This window comes from Squalius cephalus (assembly GCF_949319135.1).
Source record: "Squalius cephalus genome assembly, chromosome: 5".
NCBI lineage: Eukaryota > Metazoa > Chordata > Actinopteri > Cypriniformes > Leuciscidae > Squalius > Squalius cephalus.
The window spans coordinates 18,851,205-18,869,675 of NC_137126.1; the positions used below are offsets into that span (position 1 = coordinate 18,851,205).

Here is an 18,471-nt window from a genome sequence, read left to right on the forward strand (position 1 = left end):
GCAAAAGTCTTATGTATGTTGTAAGCATTATTTATATCTTTTGCTGTGTCAGTAGGAAATATCATTTTACATTTCCCAACATTCCTCTTGCCATTAATATATTAGAGAGATAATTGTGTGCACAAGGACTCTGACAACAGCCGATATGATCTGATCTCATCATCATTGAGTCTGTCTGGGATTACATGAAGAAACAGAAAAAACTGAGACTAAAACCAGAAGAACTGGGGCAACGTTTCCAAGACGCTTAAAGAAACCGACCTGCAAAGTTACCTGAAAAACTATGTGCTACTTTACCTGGACAAAAGCTGTTTTAAGCACAAAGGGTGGTCACACCAAATATTGATTTGATTTGTTAACCGATCAATTAAATCTATTTATGATATTTTTTTTGAAAGCATCCTCACTTTACAGCATTTTTACACAAGTGCCCAAAACCTTCACAGTACTGTAGATTTGCAGGTAGGTTTCTTCCAGCATCTTCAGCCACGTTTCTTCAAGCGTCTTGAGACATGCCTCCCCAATAATATTTTGACAACCTGACAATGTGATTTAAACTTGTAAATAGCATTCATGTCCCCATAGAGCTTGTAATTACAGCTTGTAAGATAGGAGTTTTCTGAGAGCTCCTACTTGTTGGACCACGTGACAGCTGTACCGACTGACCACTACAGATTCATTTAGGTATTGATAATGGTGTCATACAAATGCATGACTCCGAGTATGTGAACTGGTCCGAATATAACGTCACGTGTTGTCATCTCGAGACTGGCGTGAACGCAGCATTAATCCAATGCTAGGTTGTTTAATTTGAGCAGTTTTTAGCATATTTCACAAGTTAAATATATTCTGAAGCACATTTAAATGATAAAATTGAAAAAGAACTCTGGTCAAAATTAGAGAATACTTTCAGGGGCCATTTACACGACAATTCCAACTAAAAACGTAAGACTTTTAATATATTTTGACCGTGCATTTACACGACAACTGCGTTTTGGTGGCTTGAAAACGCAAACCTTTTCTTCACCAAATAGCCCACAATTATGCCATGTGATTATTTTGATCTACTGCTACTGAATAATAAAAAAATGTACATAATTTATGTTATTTATGTCATGGAGCTGTAAACTCACATTTTGGTCAGAAAAGTAATAATGTAGTGTTTTCCAACTATGTGTGCCGTGGAAAATAATCAAATTCCCAAAAAAATAAATAAATGCTACAAATACAAATATATCATCGCTGTAGGGTCGTTCATGCAATGCAAGGGTAAATAGAGAACTGATGTTTGAGTAAGTACAGTGTTTTCTTCTCGACGAGACAAATGTTCTACATAAATAATTGTCAGGAAGCTAAAAAAAATGTTTTGTCTGGGGTAGGGGGCCTACCGTAATGCTGTAGCCCAGATGATCCTTAGGTTTTCTTAGGGCGCCCCTGCCTCCCACTTGCAAGGACATCTCTTCTCTGATCAAGCATTTACTGGCGTGAGGGCAGGACAACCATTCACTCACATGAGATCAACAATGATTGCAACAATAGCAAACAACAACAAACCAATAAATTCCAGACTGACAAAATCAAATCCCGCCCTACATTTTTTCTTGTTCGAGAAGCCAGTTCACTCGGATATACGGCACAAATAAGGAAGAAAATTGTATCGCAACTTCCATTTCATGCCGACTTTAATGGAATAAATGTTAAGGCGGCTTGCCATATGGAAGCGTGTTGCGCAGGGGCGTGGCCAGCGTCGTGCGAGTTTATAAATAGAGATCTGCTCACATCAGTGGCAGCATCACACACTGCTACTACTATTGTGTTACAGACTGCGATGAACAACATGAAGAGGACCTGACAAAGTACAGGAGACTGCGGTCGCACCATTGTTGTAAGTATAATTCCCTACCAACCATATGTAGAGCAGATTTTACTTCAAAACGCTGACGTACAAGGACGTACATCATTAATCCTTTATGGAGAATTATCGTGCAAAGAAAAGAAGCAACGATCTAAATAGTTACATAGACACTTCGGAATAAGATACAATACAGTAGGCTATAAACAATATGTAGGTGACCGTGGCTTGTTCACTATTACTCCAATGAATATTTGGGTTTATTTTTGTATGTCAATTTCTGTAGGCTACACTGGTGGTGTACGCGACTTTATATCCATGAAGAATACTCGTTTAATTTTTCAGTTACCTTCATTCAATCTTGTCTGAATTGGTTAGTTAACTAAAACCATAAAAGCATTTTCGTTATTTGAATGAAATTAACGCTAACTGAATATATATATATATATATCAGCTAATTGCCAATAAAACATTTCTCATTTTCGTTTAGTTAAACATGATGTGCTAAAATAACTAAAACTAAAATCCAAATGAATATAGACCAAAAAAAAAACAATACAAAGGACAAAAATACACAACAAATTTACTAAAACTTTAATTAAAATGGAAAATATAAAAATAAAAAAACTAATTTAAATTATTAATAAAAACTGTATTCCCAGCTAACATTTTTGTGTCCCAGTCAGAACGTTCTTTACTATTCTAACGTCATTTAAAGTTCCCCTAACGTTATTCTAACATTACTAGAACGTTCCCCTAACCGCTTACTCTGATATCATTAAGTTACCCCGCTGTAGTAATCATCCAAGCACACCCGCATAGGTATGGAGGATGTATTGATTCCACAAGAATCCATGAACTGGAAAAAAAAAAAAAAAAAGAGAGAGAGAGAGAGAAAGAATCCATGAACCACATTATTAGATCGTTTTCTAAGGCTGCACGATATATAAAAAAATAAAAAAATCATAATATAGCATAGCATAGTGCTATCATTTACAAACCTACACTAACACAGGACTAACACACACTTAAGTGCGATCTTTTTCATCGCGATTTCAAAATAAAAGTTTGAATCCTCGCTCCGCATTGAACTTATAATGCTTTTATCGTAAAAAAAAAGTGGCCAAATATTAAAGATTAAGTGAACATTTCAATTAAAGGCTGTTGAATAAATAATGTTATTTTATATGCAGTATTAAAGCTACACTGTGTGATTTTTACCCCCATCTAGCGGTGAAATTGTATATGACTACCCAGTGAATATTTGTTTCTGTTCCTCTCAATTCCGAGGGCGTTTTAACTCCTACGGTGGCCGTATTATTCCAAGATTAACATGGCTTCCAGTTATCGACTTCGTCCATGACAATAATAAACAATACCTCTAAAATGAATAAAACTACAGGACAGATGTCAGGAGGTAAACGTCACCCTTGGAATCGGCTATCCCAGCATAATCAGATTAGGCTAACGTTACAATGTGTACAGAGTAAAAGCAATTAAAAATAACTAAAATTTACCTTGTCCTTTTTTTTATATAGCTTAAAAAATTGCGCCTTTAAAACTATTCATCACCTGTGATCCGTCGCAGCCATAGACTGTAAAAAAAATGATTTTTTATGCAGCACAGATTTATGTTACAAGGTAAACAATACTTTTTCACCATTGACACGAGGATGAAGTTATACTAGAGGTTGTTCTGGCGTTATGCACAACCATGCTATGGTTAGACAAGCAACTATAAAACTTCGAATTTACACAAATGAATTACAACAGGCTGAATTACCTGTCGAGAAGAAAGCAGGCAACCTCGGCGTCCGTTTTTAAATCTTTTCTCCTCATGAGCTCTTTCCATCTGGGAAAAGTTACTCCAATATTGACTATGGTCTTGCTGATTTGTCTGTCGCGTTGACGTTTTAATTCTCTCTTTCAAGTGTGAGTACACACGCACACACACACACACACACACCACACTATCTTTCAAATCTGCCGGCACTCGCGAGCTCGCGAGTAATCTCCCCCTTGCATTCGTCACGGTGTCACTGAGTGAAAAACGCAAAAGGCGAAGCTTGAATTTACAGGTATGTCCCTCTTTGGCGAATGTAGTTTCAAGATGGAGGGGCAACATGGCGACCGGCATTCGAACCCCTCACCCGTATGTACTTTCAATGGCAGATTATAAACTTAAGAGAATACTTTATTACTTGAAAGAAGTAAATATACATTAATGAGCACATATATTTTTGAAAGAACTAAGTGTTTTTTGCTAAGAATCAACTAAAAAAGTTACACAGTGTAGCTTTAAGAAAGGTCATAGAATATCGTATCTGATCATTATAACATTATAACTGTTTTGATTGATCTAATTTCTGCTTCATTTGATTAAATCTGTACTAAACTAATTTCAGTGCTCTCCTGCTTTGTATAGGTCATTACACAAAAACATCAGCAATGTTTTAATTGGAAGGTTAGTTTACATTGTTATAAAATAATAACCTAAAAATAACCATTAGGGAACTTCTGTATAAGTTATTTTTAGGTTATTTAAAAACAACCTTACTGCAATGTTCTAGGAACATTATTTTATGGTTTATAAAACAATAACCATTAGGGAACGTTCTGCATGAGTTATTTTTAGGTTATAGCAGCTATCAGCCTGAAGTCAAAGACTGGTTACCCACTGAAGCTGAGCAGGTTTGAGCCTGGTCAGTACCTGGATGGGAGACCTCCTGTAAAATTGGTAAAACTGTTACTGCTGGAAGAGGTGTTAGTGAGCTCAGCTGGGGGTACTCACCCTCTGTTCTGTGTGGGTCTTAACACCCCAGTATAGTGATGGGGACACTATACTGTCAAAAACCACCGTCCTTCGGATGAGGCGTTAAATCGGTGTCCTGACTCTTATGTGGGCATACAAAATACCAGGATATCCTTCGAAAAAGAGTAGGGGTGTATCTCCGACATTCTGGCCAAATTTTCCTATTGTCCTCCTAATCATTCCCATATAGACTGATGGTCTTCTCTCCACCAGTAAGTTGGTGTGTGGTGGGTGTTCTGGCGCAATATGGCTGCCGTCACGTCATCCAGGTGGATGCTGCACATTGGTGGTGGTTGAGGAGATTTCCCCTTCCATATAAAGCTCTTTGAATGCAGAGAAAAGCACTAAATGTAACAAATTATTATAATATTATTATAATCCGTGCAATTAAATGTTATTTTATGGTTGCAAAAAATAAAACCTAAAAAAAAAAAAAAAAACGTTATTTGGTTCCCCCCAAAAAATTACCAAACAGGAACCAAATACTAAAGTTAGGGGAACATTGTGTTTGCTGGGTTAGTAGATAATAAAAAGAACACTGGTCTGAATGTAGGTCAGTGTGGGTTTTAATGTGTCCACTACAGCGCAAAAAGATAAAATAACTCACTTTGTGTCCTGTTATATTAATATGGATTAATATTAATATTAATATATTAACAGTTATTCTCTAGATTGTGAATTACTGCAGAACAGTTTATTGCATGATTTAATTATTGTTGTAAGTGTTAAAATGATAACTTTTCATAAAATTAATTCACTGTAAATTTCATCATTTTGCCACTGTTGCATAATTTTCCTATGAAATCTGGAATCGCTAAAAGCAGCTCTACCAATTTCATGAGTTCACATTTGACACAGTGACACTGTGATTTGAACATACAGCAACTATGCTGATGCAGACAGGTTCCTGTCAGGCTGGATGTACACAACAGTAGTGCAGAAGCATGATGAAACATGGAGATTTTGCCCGTAAACCTCAGGAGTGCCTGTATTTACACTTACACCCAAACCTGTAGACATTACGTAATATAGGAGCAGTCTGCATTAACACAGATTCATACAGTAATTGAGTGGATTAGGACAGGATTCTATCAGCGGGGAAGCACGAGTTTTTGAAAGGTGACAATGGTCACATGAATGGCATAGTAGGTGGTAAGCAGCTTTTTACTTGGATTGCAGGACATCAAGCTGTTCTGTACTGGAGGTTGCTGACAGTTTGATAGCTTCTTTAATACATCAAGCTGAAGCCTAATATGGGTGATGGAACAAGTCAAGGACAAGGCTGTCATGAACTGTACTGTAACATGAGTATGTTTGCCTGCTGCTAGTGGTGCTGAGTCAATGGCAATAAAGGACTGGCTTAGTCAGTGATCGCAGCAGGGCTGGGCAGTGGAGCAGGCATTGTGGGTAATTTGTTGACGCACATGATCTTATGATTTCTGGCACTTGCTACAGATTTCCACTGTGAACGATTGTTCCTGTTAGGTCTGTCTTGGTTACTGCTTGTGCTTCTTGGTGCTGAGTTGATAGCCATTTTTTAAAATGACTGTCTTTTGAGGAAGTGTAGCAGCTGGAATTTATATGATTATTCCTACAGTACATACGAAAAATCAAAAGATTTTGGGCATCAGCTACAAAGACCATGTGACCAGCGTGGAAGTGTGCAATTACTGCGTACTGGGCCAAATGAACAACTACTGGTAACAGTCAAAAGAAGGAAATTGAAGGTACAAGAAGGAAGGCAGACAATAAGTAATGGAATGGGCCTGACTTCGCTAAGACGCAAGTCCTGGCCAAGAACCACCAGAATGGAACAAGCTGTCTAAGTGTGCATCTGCTGTGGTGCCCTGACCATCCAATGGATTATGGGAAAAGTGACGTATGAAAAGTTTAATGCAATATTATTATTTTTTTGGTCACAACATGCTAAATGACACACTGTGTGGAACAGGCTGCAGAAGTGCTGACAGAGATGCATTCGTCACAACATTCTAAAATAATTTCTTTCAAATAATTTGTTGAATTTTTTCAATTGTATATACCAGGGGTCAGCAACCTTATGGCACGTGGAGGGATAATCGGGTTTGTCGGATCTGCTCGCTAGCAAAACACTTTAATAGTAAATGCATACGCCTCTTTTTAGCTAATTTGTCAAGAGTTAGTGTTTATCCCTCCGTGTGACAATGTTGGCACGTTTGAAGAAACGTTAATGAAGAAATGTCCACAAAAATATCAAAACGTTCAAAAATCTTATGGACGCGCGCAGTGTTGTTGTTGTTGTTGTTAGGCCAAAAAAAAGAAGACTAAGCTGGTAAATAGAAGTGAAATAAAGTATATTTTTGATGAAATTTTGATTAATGAAAAACTTAAACTAAAAAAAAAATTGAATTAAAAGATCATTTTAAAAGTTGCCTTGGCAGCTAAATGAAATAAGTCGAAGTATAAAAATGACTTGAACTGAAAAAAATTCAAGCTAAATGGAAATATTACATAACCTAAAAAATGGACAGAAGTATATGATAAAATTAAACTCAAAATGGATCATGTAAAAATAAATACTATGTTAAAAATATGAATAAATACTATAATAGTATAATGTCAATATATGCCTATGTTGAAATGATTTAACCTTCTTTTACAGAAGGTGGGAAGTGATTGTCGGATTCAGCATGGAGAGGTATTTGTCCACCCCACCGGATGGAGGCTATGGCTGGGTTGTGGTGACCTCGGCCTTCTTCATCATGGGCCTCACTGCTGCTGTTCACAAGAACTTTGGCTTGTTTTTCCTTGAAATCCAAAATCACTACAGTGTCCTTACTAGTACTACCTCATGGATGACCTCAACCACCATTGCTGTGTTTCATTTGGGAGGTGAGAATTTTTTTTTCCTTATTGTTATCCACAGAAATTGTATGAATTGTCTCAGAACCACTATTAAAAAACTTTTTAAACTGACATTTCATGATGACACCCTAGTAAGCACCAGACCTGCATAGTGAGAGGTGTTTTCTTTTTTTCCATCTGTTTAGCTCCTCTTGCCAGTGCTCTCAGTATGCACCTGTCCCAGCGCACCGTTATCATGGTCGGAGGGCTTCTGGCTGCCTCAGGAATGATTATTGCCTCTTTGGGCCTCAGTCTGCCTTGGATGTATCTGTCTGTGGGTATACTGCAAGGTAAGTTTAGTTTACTCTTTATGTAGTTTAGTTTTAATTATGTAATGCTGGAATTTTAAGCACATAATCCTCTTTTTAACGTGTATAAAGGCTGGAATACACTACATAACTTTAAAAATCTTAACAGATTGAACACCTGGCACTTGCTGAGTAAAATCTCAGATCATCATACATGAAAGTCTGATAGTACGTTCCGCACACAATAAACTCAGCATGAACCTTGTGAAATGAAAACCGGTGAAACTAATTTGTGCTCTAAAATCGTTTTTGATATCGAGTTTGATATCCTCCGACAGAATGGATTTATAGTCTGAAGCTGAAAAAGTCTGTGCCCATCATACACTGCATGATTTTCTGTTAAAATCTGAGCAAATCGGAGCAAAGCCCTGGGACAAAGTCTTGTAGTGTGTAACAGTGGCAACATTAAGGCAACATTAACATTACATTAAGGCAACATGCTATCATACACTCTTAGAAGAAAAGGTTCTATATAGAACCTTACAGGGTTCCGTCAGGTGCTTTATATACTGTAGAACCTTTTAGGGGTTCCCATCATAGGATAATTTTATAGATTTTGTTTTAATACATTTTTAATTTAATTAAATTTTATGAATTAACTGCTCATAAACGTACTTTATCACTAAAAAATTGAAATAACTCATTAAACATGGAAGGTTTATGCAATCATTTAAGGCCTCTCAGTATATGGAATCTGTTTGGCATAAAGGGTTCTTTAAAACTTAATCAAAAACCCTAGGGTTCTATATAGAACTCCATTGAACCTTTATTTCTAAGAGTGTAGTGTTATATTAATTCTGCAAAATTGAGATGCATGCATTATCCAAACTGTGCATAACATGCACATTTTCTTACATTACCCAAAAAAAAAACCATAGTTCACTGCTGTTTGACAATGCAATGCCTTCTGTTTCGGCTTATAAGATGGTCTAAGGATGATGGGAGTAGGTCATGGTCAGACTCAGGTACACCACTGTTTTATGTGATGAATGTTGTGCTCTGTTACCATGTTTAAATATATTCCATTTGATGTACAGTATATGATAGACTGATGTAGTAGGCTAGTGTGTTATTTCAAACACTAAGTCTGTAAACAAACTAGGTGAGGTTAAGAAACACTAATCTAGAAACAAACATTAATGTACACAGTATTTACTTAGTCTTCTACACTATGAAAGAAATACGGTATGAAAGTGCCATTTAAAAAATAAAATGATCAAATTATTAAATAAAAAAAAAACTTTTAAATCAGACAAATAATATTATTTTTTGTTAAATGAGTTAAATGTAAATTGATAAATCATGTTTAAATGCAAGTTATTATGTATATAATGTATTATTTTATTATTACATCTATAACATTTAAACATTTACGTAAACAGTCAATTTGTATAGTGTCATTGTAAAGTGTTTATTTATACTATCATTCAAAAGTTTTGTGTCGGTAAGATTTTTTATTAGAATTAAAACTTTTATTTAGCAAGGAAGTATTACATTGATCAAAAGTGACAGTAAAAACATTTACATTGTTACCAAAATGCTCTATTTCAATAAATGCTGTTCTTTTGAAGTTTCTACATCACAGAATCTTTAAAAAAATGTATCATGGTTTCCACAAAAATATTAAGCAGCACAACTGTTTTCAACATTGATAATGGTATGAAATGTTTTTTGAGCAGCAAATCGGTATATTAGAATGATTTCTGAAGGATCATGTGACACTGAAGACTGGAGTAATGATGCTGAAAAATCATTTTTATATATATATATATATATATATATATATATATATATATATATATATATATATATATATATATATATATATATATATAAATGATTTTCAGCATCATTACTCCAGTCTTCAGTGTCACATGATATATATATAGTTTTTTATTTTATTTTTAACTGTATTTTTAAAATAAACGCAGCCTTGGTGAGCATAAGAGACCTTTCAAAAACATTAAAATAATCGGACCAACCCCAAACTTTTGATTGTTTGTGTAAAAAAAATGACACTATAATTGTCAAATAAACAGATTTATTTAAAACCATTTAAATAATAAATAAGTTTAAATGTTATAGATGTAGTAATAAAGTCATACATTATATGCATGAATAATAATAATTTGCATTTTAACATGACACAATGTATTTTTTTTACATTTAACTAAATCAAATGGTTAAATATTTGTCTTTGCCTACTGATTTATTTACAATCCTCCATATCTGTCTAGTGATAATTTAATTTGAGTGTGTTTTTGTGTGTATGTGGTCTAGGACTTGGAGTCTCATTTTCTTGGATACCAGCCAACAGCATGGTCAGCCATTACTTCAAACGCTGGCGCCCCATTGCTTATTCGATTGCTAGTTCTGGAGAGTGTGTCTTTGCAATGGGGTTCAGCCCATTTTTCCAGTGGCTTATCAACAGCTATTCTTGGCAGGGGTCTCTACTCATCATCGGCGGTCTTCAGCTGAATCTGTGTGTGTGTGGTGCTCTGATGAGGCCCCTTCAAGCTGCACAAACCTCTATCCAAGGCAAACTTGTGCTGGACTCAAAAGATGAAAGCCGGACATCAAAAAAAGGCCCATTCCAGTGGGATCTCATTCAGAGGCCTGAGCTGCTGCTATATATTGTGTTTGCCATCTTGGCTGCGGCGGGTTTCTTCATCCCACCTTTGTTTCTGGTGCCGTATGCCAACAGTTTGGGCATGGGGCAGTACTGGGCCGCCTCCGTTCTGTCAGTGCTGGCATTGGCGGACCTGTTTGGCAGACTGGCGTGCGGTTGGCTGGCTAACCTGCGGCTCGTGAGAAACCTGCAGCTGTTGACTATGGTGGTCACTGCACTGGGAGTGGTGCTGTTACTGCTGCCCATTGCACAGAGCTACTGGACCATCCTGGTGTTCTGCTCGTTCTATGGCTTCCTGTTCGGCTGTGTGGTGGCCATCCATGTGACGAGTATCGTGGATATTGTTGGACTGGATGGGTTTGATAGCTCTCTAGGGCTCTTCATGCTGTTCCGGAGCTCTGGAGGATTTGTGGGTCCACCTGCTGCAGGTCAGTGCTTGTCTTTAAAGGGTTAGTTCACCCAAAAATTAAACTTCTGTCATTTATTACACACCCTCATGTCGTTCCAAAGCTGTAAGACCTTCGTTCATCTTCAGAACACAAATGAAGATATTTTTGATGAAATCCGAGAGCTTTCTGAACCCCCCATAGACTGCGACGTTATTACCACTTTCAAGGACAGGAAAGGTAGTAAAGACATTGTTAAAATAGTCCATGTGACTACAGTGGTTCAACTTTAATGTTATGAAGCGACGATAATCCTTTTTGTGCGCAAACCCCGTCAAAATAACAACTTTACAACGTGAATAGCTTCAGAGACTGACACGGAAGAGAAGAAATTGTTGAATAAACGCATTGGAGCGATGTCAGAATGCCGGCTCAGTATTGGCCCGGATCCTGCGTCAGCATCACTCGCATGCGTCATGGTGCTCACGTGAACATCGTCACAGACACGGAAGAGAAGAAATTGAAAAAAGTCGCTATTTTGGTTTTTTTTAACACACAAAATATTCTTGTCGCTTTATAACATTAAGGTTGAACCTCTGTAGTCACATGGACTATGTTGTCTGTTTAGACATTTCAACAGTATTAGTCTTTAAAAGGGATTGTTCTCCCAAAAAATCTGTCATCATTTACTCACCCTCTTGTCTTTATTTCTTCTGTGGAACATAAAAGAAGATATAGAAAGTCATACAGAAGAATGAAAGAAGGTTTGGAATCACATGAAGGCGAGTAAATGATGGCAGTTTTTTTTTCCTTTTTGTGAACTTTGACCTTTCAATAATTTAACCATCATATATTTACTTTCATTATTTAGAAGTTATTTGCTTATTTTATGTATTAAAGGTGTTAAAATTCAATAATGCATTGCGATGTATCAATATGACAGTGAAAACTGACAATGGAGTTTAATAATTTATTATAAGTATTAGAATAATACCTGTATATAATATAATATAATATAATATAATATAATATAATATAATATAATATAATATAATACCTGGAGTAATAATGGTGAAATTTTTTTATATATATTATATATATATATATATATCTTCTTAAAAAATTTAAAAAAAAAAAAAAAAGAAAAAAAAGAATGTAACACCTGCTGTAGTGTTTTTGTCAGTTTGTGACTTCAGCATATTTTTAAAAATAATTCATAACAAAATAATTCTTTTGCAAGTCACTTGAATAAAAGTGCCTGCTAAATGCATAAATGTAAATCTAATGATCTGAATCAAATCTGATTGTGAACAAATTTCATGATAATGAATGTAGTAGGCTACAAATCATCATGAAAATGAATCATTGTCAGAGCAAGTACAGTAGTCAGTACAATTTGAAGTGGATCAAAAAAGTTCATCAAAGTTGTCCTAAGACAAGAACAGGTATTGTTCAAAATTCATGTATAACTTTGATGAAAGGCTTTGATCCACTTCAGATGTTGACTACTGTATTTATTATCTGCACATGTCAGATTTGTCTAAAGTCTAAAGTGGTCTTTTTTTTTTTTTTTTGGGGGGGGGGGGGAATTTATGTGAATAATATTATTTAAATAGTGCCCCCCTTTCAAGTTTTCATATTTTTACTGTTTAAACAGAGACAGACATACTGTGCTTTTTATGCAAATCTTCATTTTTCATTATGTGTACAGTAGATACATTTTGACATTTGATAAAGTCTGTTTGACAAAACATAAGTCTGTTTGCAGATTTTCCTGCATAATCTTTCTGAACCAAAAACAATCTTAAAGTTAAATTAGTTAAATAAGTGTAATAATTGTACCTCTCCTGTTTCCTCACTATAGACCTTATTCACAGCAGTGCCATCTTTTTAGCTTGAATGAAAGCGAGGCTGCAAGGGACAGACATGCATCTCTTCAGTTGTTTGTGCTGTTATTTAATGTGTTTTTGGATTTCGAAACCCTGCAAAAATATCTTCGACATTTCCGTAGACAAAAAACTTCAAACAACATGAGCAGTGGAAAATTATAAGTGATCTTGGAGTTTTATACAGCGTTTTATAGCGGATGCCATTGAAAATACGTTACATGTATTCCTCACAGCCTCTCTTTCATACCGGTCATGGCGCAGCTTGGAATATTATAAGGTCAATAAATACAGCATGACGAGCCGGGCTAAGTAGGTGTGCATTTGTTGACAGCCATTAATCTCTATTATGTCATGAAGGTTCTAATGTTGCGAGGTGTTTTGCACTGTAGAAAAAGGTTTGCGTATGTTTTCATGGTGGTGCTTTAGTAGGGAGGATACAGACACTGCTAACAGCTTTCTCTATGTCTCATACCTGTCTCATATTTCTTTTGTGTATCTGTGTCACAGGCTGGCTGGTGGACTGGACTCATGACTTCAGTGCTGCTTTCTACTTGTCTGGCGTCTGCCTTGTTTTGTCTGGTGTTTTTGTGGTTCTTGTTGACAGGCTGGTGGAGAAGAAAAAACCCAAACTACCAGATACATGTGCTGAGACTACAGATCATCCCATGCATAAAGCAGACATTGCAGATGTTTAAAAGCCATTGATGTTACCAGTGTTTAACTTTTTTTTTTTGGTAACACTTTATTTTACAGTGTCCTTGTTACATATGTTATATGTACTTACCATAGCATTAACTGTAAATTAGGCATAATTACATGCAACTAACCCTCAACCAAATCCTAATCCTACCCTAACCCGATAGTAAGTACATGTAGTTGCTTAGTAAATATAAAATTACACTGTAACAACGACACCTTAAAATAAAGTGTAACCTTTTTTTTATATGAACTTTGATCTATTTAAAGCCATATTGTGTTAATGTTTTTACCTTTCAAAAAGGCTGCAGGCTTTTTATTATCTCAACCTCTCACCCCATAACTTCCAAGCAGAGATATTAGTTTAAGACTGTGGCATCATTGCCACATTTAAAGCCAATACTTGATGGCAAACAATGACAACGACTGAGACCCGTGCAATTCAGAGCCTGTTTTTGCCCTTAGAAATAATCAAAGAAGCACTGAGTGCAGATGAAGCTGATTATTTCATCATGTATGAACGGAACAAGCATTAAGTGAGATATATGATGATTTTACAATATCTGAAAGCAATATAAATATTATCATTTCTCTTTTTGTTGTGTGCATACATGCTACTGCAAATGATATATGCATATAAGCTGCATACAGTGGCTCCAAAAAGTAAACTGGCATCCGCAAACAAATGATTTTTATTTCTGACATAACTTACTGGCCTCGAGGTGATTTTTTGAATGGCTTTTTTTAAAAGCAATTTATTTGTTTTATTTAAAATATAACAAACTTTATCTGAAATGTTTTGCTTTAAATGTGTACTGCTATTGTATTTAAAATAAATATCACTTGGTTTCATATGTTAAGTGTTATTTTATTATCATTTATATAGTATTATAGTTTTTTGTAAATATTATAAATTAGATTTTATTTTTATATTTTTAATTTTAATTGTTTTTTGTGCGTTTTTGTAATGTTCCTTTTCGTGAGCTTAGAATTATAAGGTTCTATCTCCGTTTAGGGTAGTTCCGAGATATTGAGCATCAAAGTTTTTACATCCCAGCTGGCACAACTGAGATGGAACCTTTTTATTTTATTAATAACTACTAACAAAATATTTTTTTTACAAAAATAACACCACACAGGCATTAATAAACACCTAATGGATCAGATTATGTCAAAAACTCAATTTCGACCAAAAGTGGAGATAGAACCTTATAATTCTAAGCTCACGTTTTGTCTATAGTTTTTTTTTTAAGTTTTAGTTTATTAGTTTAAACTAAATTAATGAGAACTGTCGCAATTACATTCAATGTAATTGAGTGTCCGAATACATTTTGGGGCCACTGTATTTCAGAAACCCACAAAGATTTATGCAACAAACTCAGAATAATACATGGTATTTGAGCAGCTGTTGAACAAGTGGGCTATGCCTTATATTGTTTTTCATGTCTTGTGTTTCACTGTATAATAACACATTGCTGAGCTGGTAGGGCAGTTCCTGTCTGTTCTGAATATGTTGTGTAAATTATGTGTGTACTGTACATGCTCACTTACACTCACACACACAGGACTTTGGAATCACAAAGATGCCTTAGTAATGTTGAAATCCGCTTAAATGAGCAAATGAGTTTTACAAAGAATTTGCCAACTTTAACCTTAAAATAAGAGCAGCCATCCCAAAAAAAAATGTGTACACTGAACTAATGTTCCTCTGAATCAGCAGAATCATGTTCAGGTTAAACACACTTTTGACTGTTTATATCACAACCAGTGATTCTAGCATTACAAGTAACTTGAGTACATAATACACATTACATAATCAGATTACTTTTTTAAGGTAAAGAGTAAAGTAACACATTGTATGTGTTTAATGACCTCTACCTCTACTGCATTTCCTTCATCCTGAGGCTTATTCGTTACACTTTTGGTGTGAAAGGAACTTTAAATTAGCCAAAAATAGAACCTTTTTTATTGTTGTTGTTAAAAAACATACAAGAAAGCCCAGCCCAGGTGAGAAAAAGTAACCCAAAAGTAATGTAATGGATTACTTTCCCTAATTAGTAACTTTTTTAGGGAATAATGCAATATTGTAATGCATTACTTTTAAAAGTAACTTTCCCCAGCACTGATCATGACTGATTCTTATATCATCAAATAGTATGTCTTTGATGTAAATGTGCCATAACCTGTAGAATCATGCTATGCAATTTAATATTTTAGTCTTTTGGTACTTCCCCAAATGCACATTCTCTTTCCGGAGATAAATAGCGTAGCGTTTTAGCTGGTAGCGTTTTTTTGTTTTTGTTTTTACTTTGATTTATTGAGCAAGTAATGTCTTAGTTTGTAGAAATGGATTTGTCGTTTTATGAGCAGAGTTTGAATGTGGTGATGACAAGACTTGATTTTTTCCTTAATTGCAAGTGACAATCAGGGAAATAATAATAATGTAGGTTAATGCGATCAGATTTATTTCTGTACATCAGAGTTAGAGCTACAGGATCTGTGTGTCATTCGTTCAGCCTTCGAGTTTTATTATATGCAATAATTATACTGTTGACAACTACTTATTTTTTATATTCAGGGGCATTTGAATATCTAATTTGGCATTTGCCTTCATATAATGCATTTTTAATATTTTTTTTATTTTTTTTTTTAATATGTAATCTAGTAAGCACCATCAAATTGTACCTAGCCTATACAACACTGCCACGCATGTTAACTATAATGTAAAGTTTACTAAAGACGCACAGATTAAAACAAGGGTTTGTTTTTTTATTAAAAAAAAAAAACAGTGAGATTAACTAAGAATAATGTCCTAAATCGTTTGTGAGACCAGTGATCACATCCCATCAGCTTTGTCCACATGTGTACGCAGTGGATATGGAGAGATCGTCTTGGTGTCCCATCACCAGGTGGCAGTATGACCACAGTAGAAGAAGCATGTGTTGTAGTGTTGAGTCTGTGATATACAATAAATATATATATATTTTCACTGTTTTTGTACACGTTTCTGACTAATGTGTAAAGTTTTATTATTAAACTATTAGTAAAATAATAATAATTAAAATGTTGTCATCATTTACTCTCCCTCTGTATGACGTTGGTTTTGGTTCTGCTCTTTCAACACAAAAGGAAATTATAGTGAATAGTGAAATTTTACTGACCAGGGGGTGTCAAGCAAGAAAAGTACTATGAGGAACTAAATTTAAACGGATTTGGACGTGACTAGGCCTGAATCAAGTAGGCCTATGTTTATTTTTGGTGAACTATTCCTTTAATTAATAACTACGAAAATCTACACAAAGTTCACCCAATATGAAAAGACATCATTTACCATTTCATATCATTTACTCACCCTCATGTCGTTCGGGTATCATCTTCCCTCGCGAAGCCACAAAATTATACTTAATTATTTTTTTACTTTTTTTGTCTAGAAAGCTTATTTTATTTCATTTTGATACTATTTTTAATGCAATTTTTACCTTTAAATTACTAGATTTGATAAATAAATAAATAGTAGTCTAATTTAAGCACATTCCTCTCATTCTTTCTAATTAAATTCAAAACAACTCACAATTTCATGCATAAACCTTTTAATTCAGCTCAAAATATCTTACATTGGATGTTTTTGCCGACCTCTTGTGGAAAAATAGAATAATAACATATTTCATGACTCTAGCCACTAGATGGCCTTATAGCTCTATGGAGCAAATGAGCTGTTCCGCTGGGTCCTAAAGTCAGTTTTTTCTTCCGTATGCATTCAGATATTTTTTTACAGTCTAGATATATATGAATATGATATGTAGATAGATAAATTGTATAAATTGTTTTTTTGGGGGGGTTTTTTTGGTAAAGTTTTAGCATTTTTAGTTTGAATTTTGAGCATTTTTATGCTTTAGGTTTTTCAATGTGTACTGAAGCACGGAATGTGCATTCCATTCATTCCTATGGGGGACAAATACGCTCTATGTACGAACGCTGCTGACGTATTTCCGGTACGATCTCAGCCAGCGTCTTTACTTCCGCATAGCGCATTCTATAGTGAAGTGTACTAGCGGCAAAACTTTCATAAAATTAATTTTCTCAGAAACGGAGACAGCGATTTTAGAAACTAATTCGCTAGTCGGATTTCGCATGATTTGAGAGAATACTCACCCTCAAAGTTGTCAATGTAGCTCGAAATATATAATTTAAAGCCCTTCTCTTTCTTACTCTTAGGTGTGAGTCGTGTGACAGCTAACTGCCTCACAATATTGTTAACATCATTCACGTTAACTACTGGAAGTTCTTGTATACAGCGAGTGTAATTTACCATTATCTCCACCGAATGCAAAAGCGGCCTCCGACGCAGCATCGTTGGCGGGCTGAGACAAAACACGGAAGCGATCGTGCATATAGCCTATTGACCCGCAAGGGAAGTTTTTGTTACTTTTTTAAAATTTCAACCACAAAACTCATCTAATCCATTCAATTTTTTGTGTGTGTGTTCGTGGTTCAAGTGCGACAAAACTCCTGGGGTCTTGGAACCCTCAGATGAACACAATTTATTTTTTTTATTAAAAAACATTTTCCTGGTCAAAATGACCCGAGGGAAGGATGAAGGAAGGGTAAGTAAGTGGATAACCTCAACTTTCGGTTCCAAAAACGGAGGTAACTTTCAGGGTATGTAAGTAGCCATAGCAGCAGGTTATATTCCAGGGTTACTTTACTTCAGAGGTTTTTCAGCACATGTGCGTGCTCTTGATGAGGCTCCAGTGGGCGTGACAGATTGCGCATATACAGGTCTATAGTTATATCGATATATAAAGCGCTATTAAGGCTATGTTTATTTTATAATAATAGCTATATAATTCTCATCTCACACATCGTTGATCTGCATTCAGACTTTTTTTTTTCAACAGGACGTTTTCTACTGTATGCTATAATGCATTTCTATAATAAAAGATGTGATACATCTTACCTTCAATGTGAAAGCAAAATGACTAAACAAAAACAAACTTATACAGCCATGTTATCTTT

The 18,471-nt window shown here is 35.2% G+C and overlaps 1 protein-coding gene across 1 annotated transcript; it reads left to right on the top strand.

Moving 5' to 3' along the window:
• The first annotated feature begins 1,743 nt into the window (after positions 1-1,743).
• LOC307158806 (monocarboxylate transporter 2) lies at positions 1,744-13,490 on the top strand. The gene is made up of 5 exons (XM_079871735.1): positions 1,744-1,885; positions 7,306-7,535; positions 7,694-7,837; positions 10,136-10,912; positions 13,267-13,490. The coding sequence occupies exons 2-5, from the start codon at positions 7,334-7,336 to the stop codon at positions 13,452-13,454; spliced, it is 1,311 nt and encodes a 436-aa protein (XP_079727861.1). The 5' UTR covers positions 1,744-1,885; positions 7,306-7,333; the 3' UTR covers positions 13,455-13,490.
• The last annotated feature ends 4,981 nt before the right edge of the window (positions 13,491-18,471 follow it).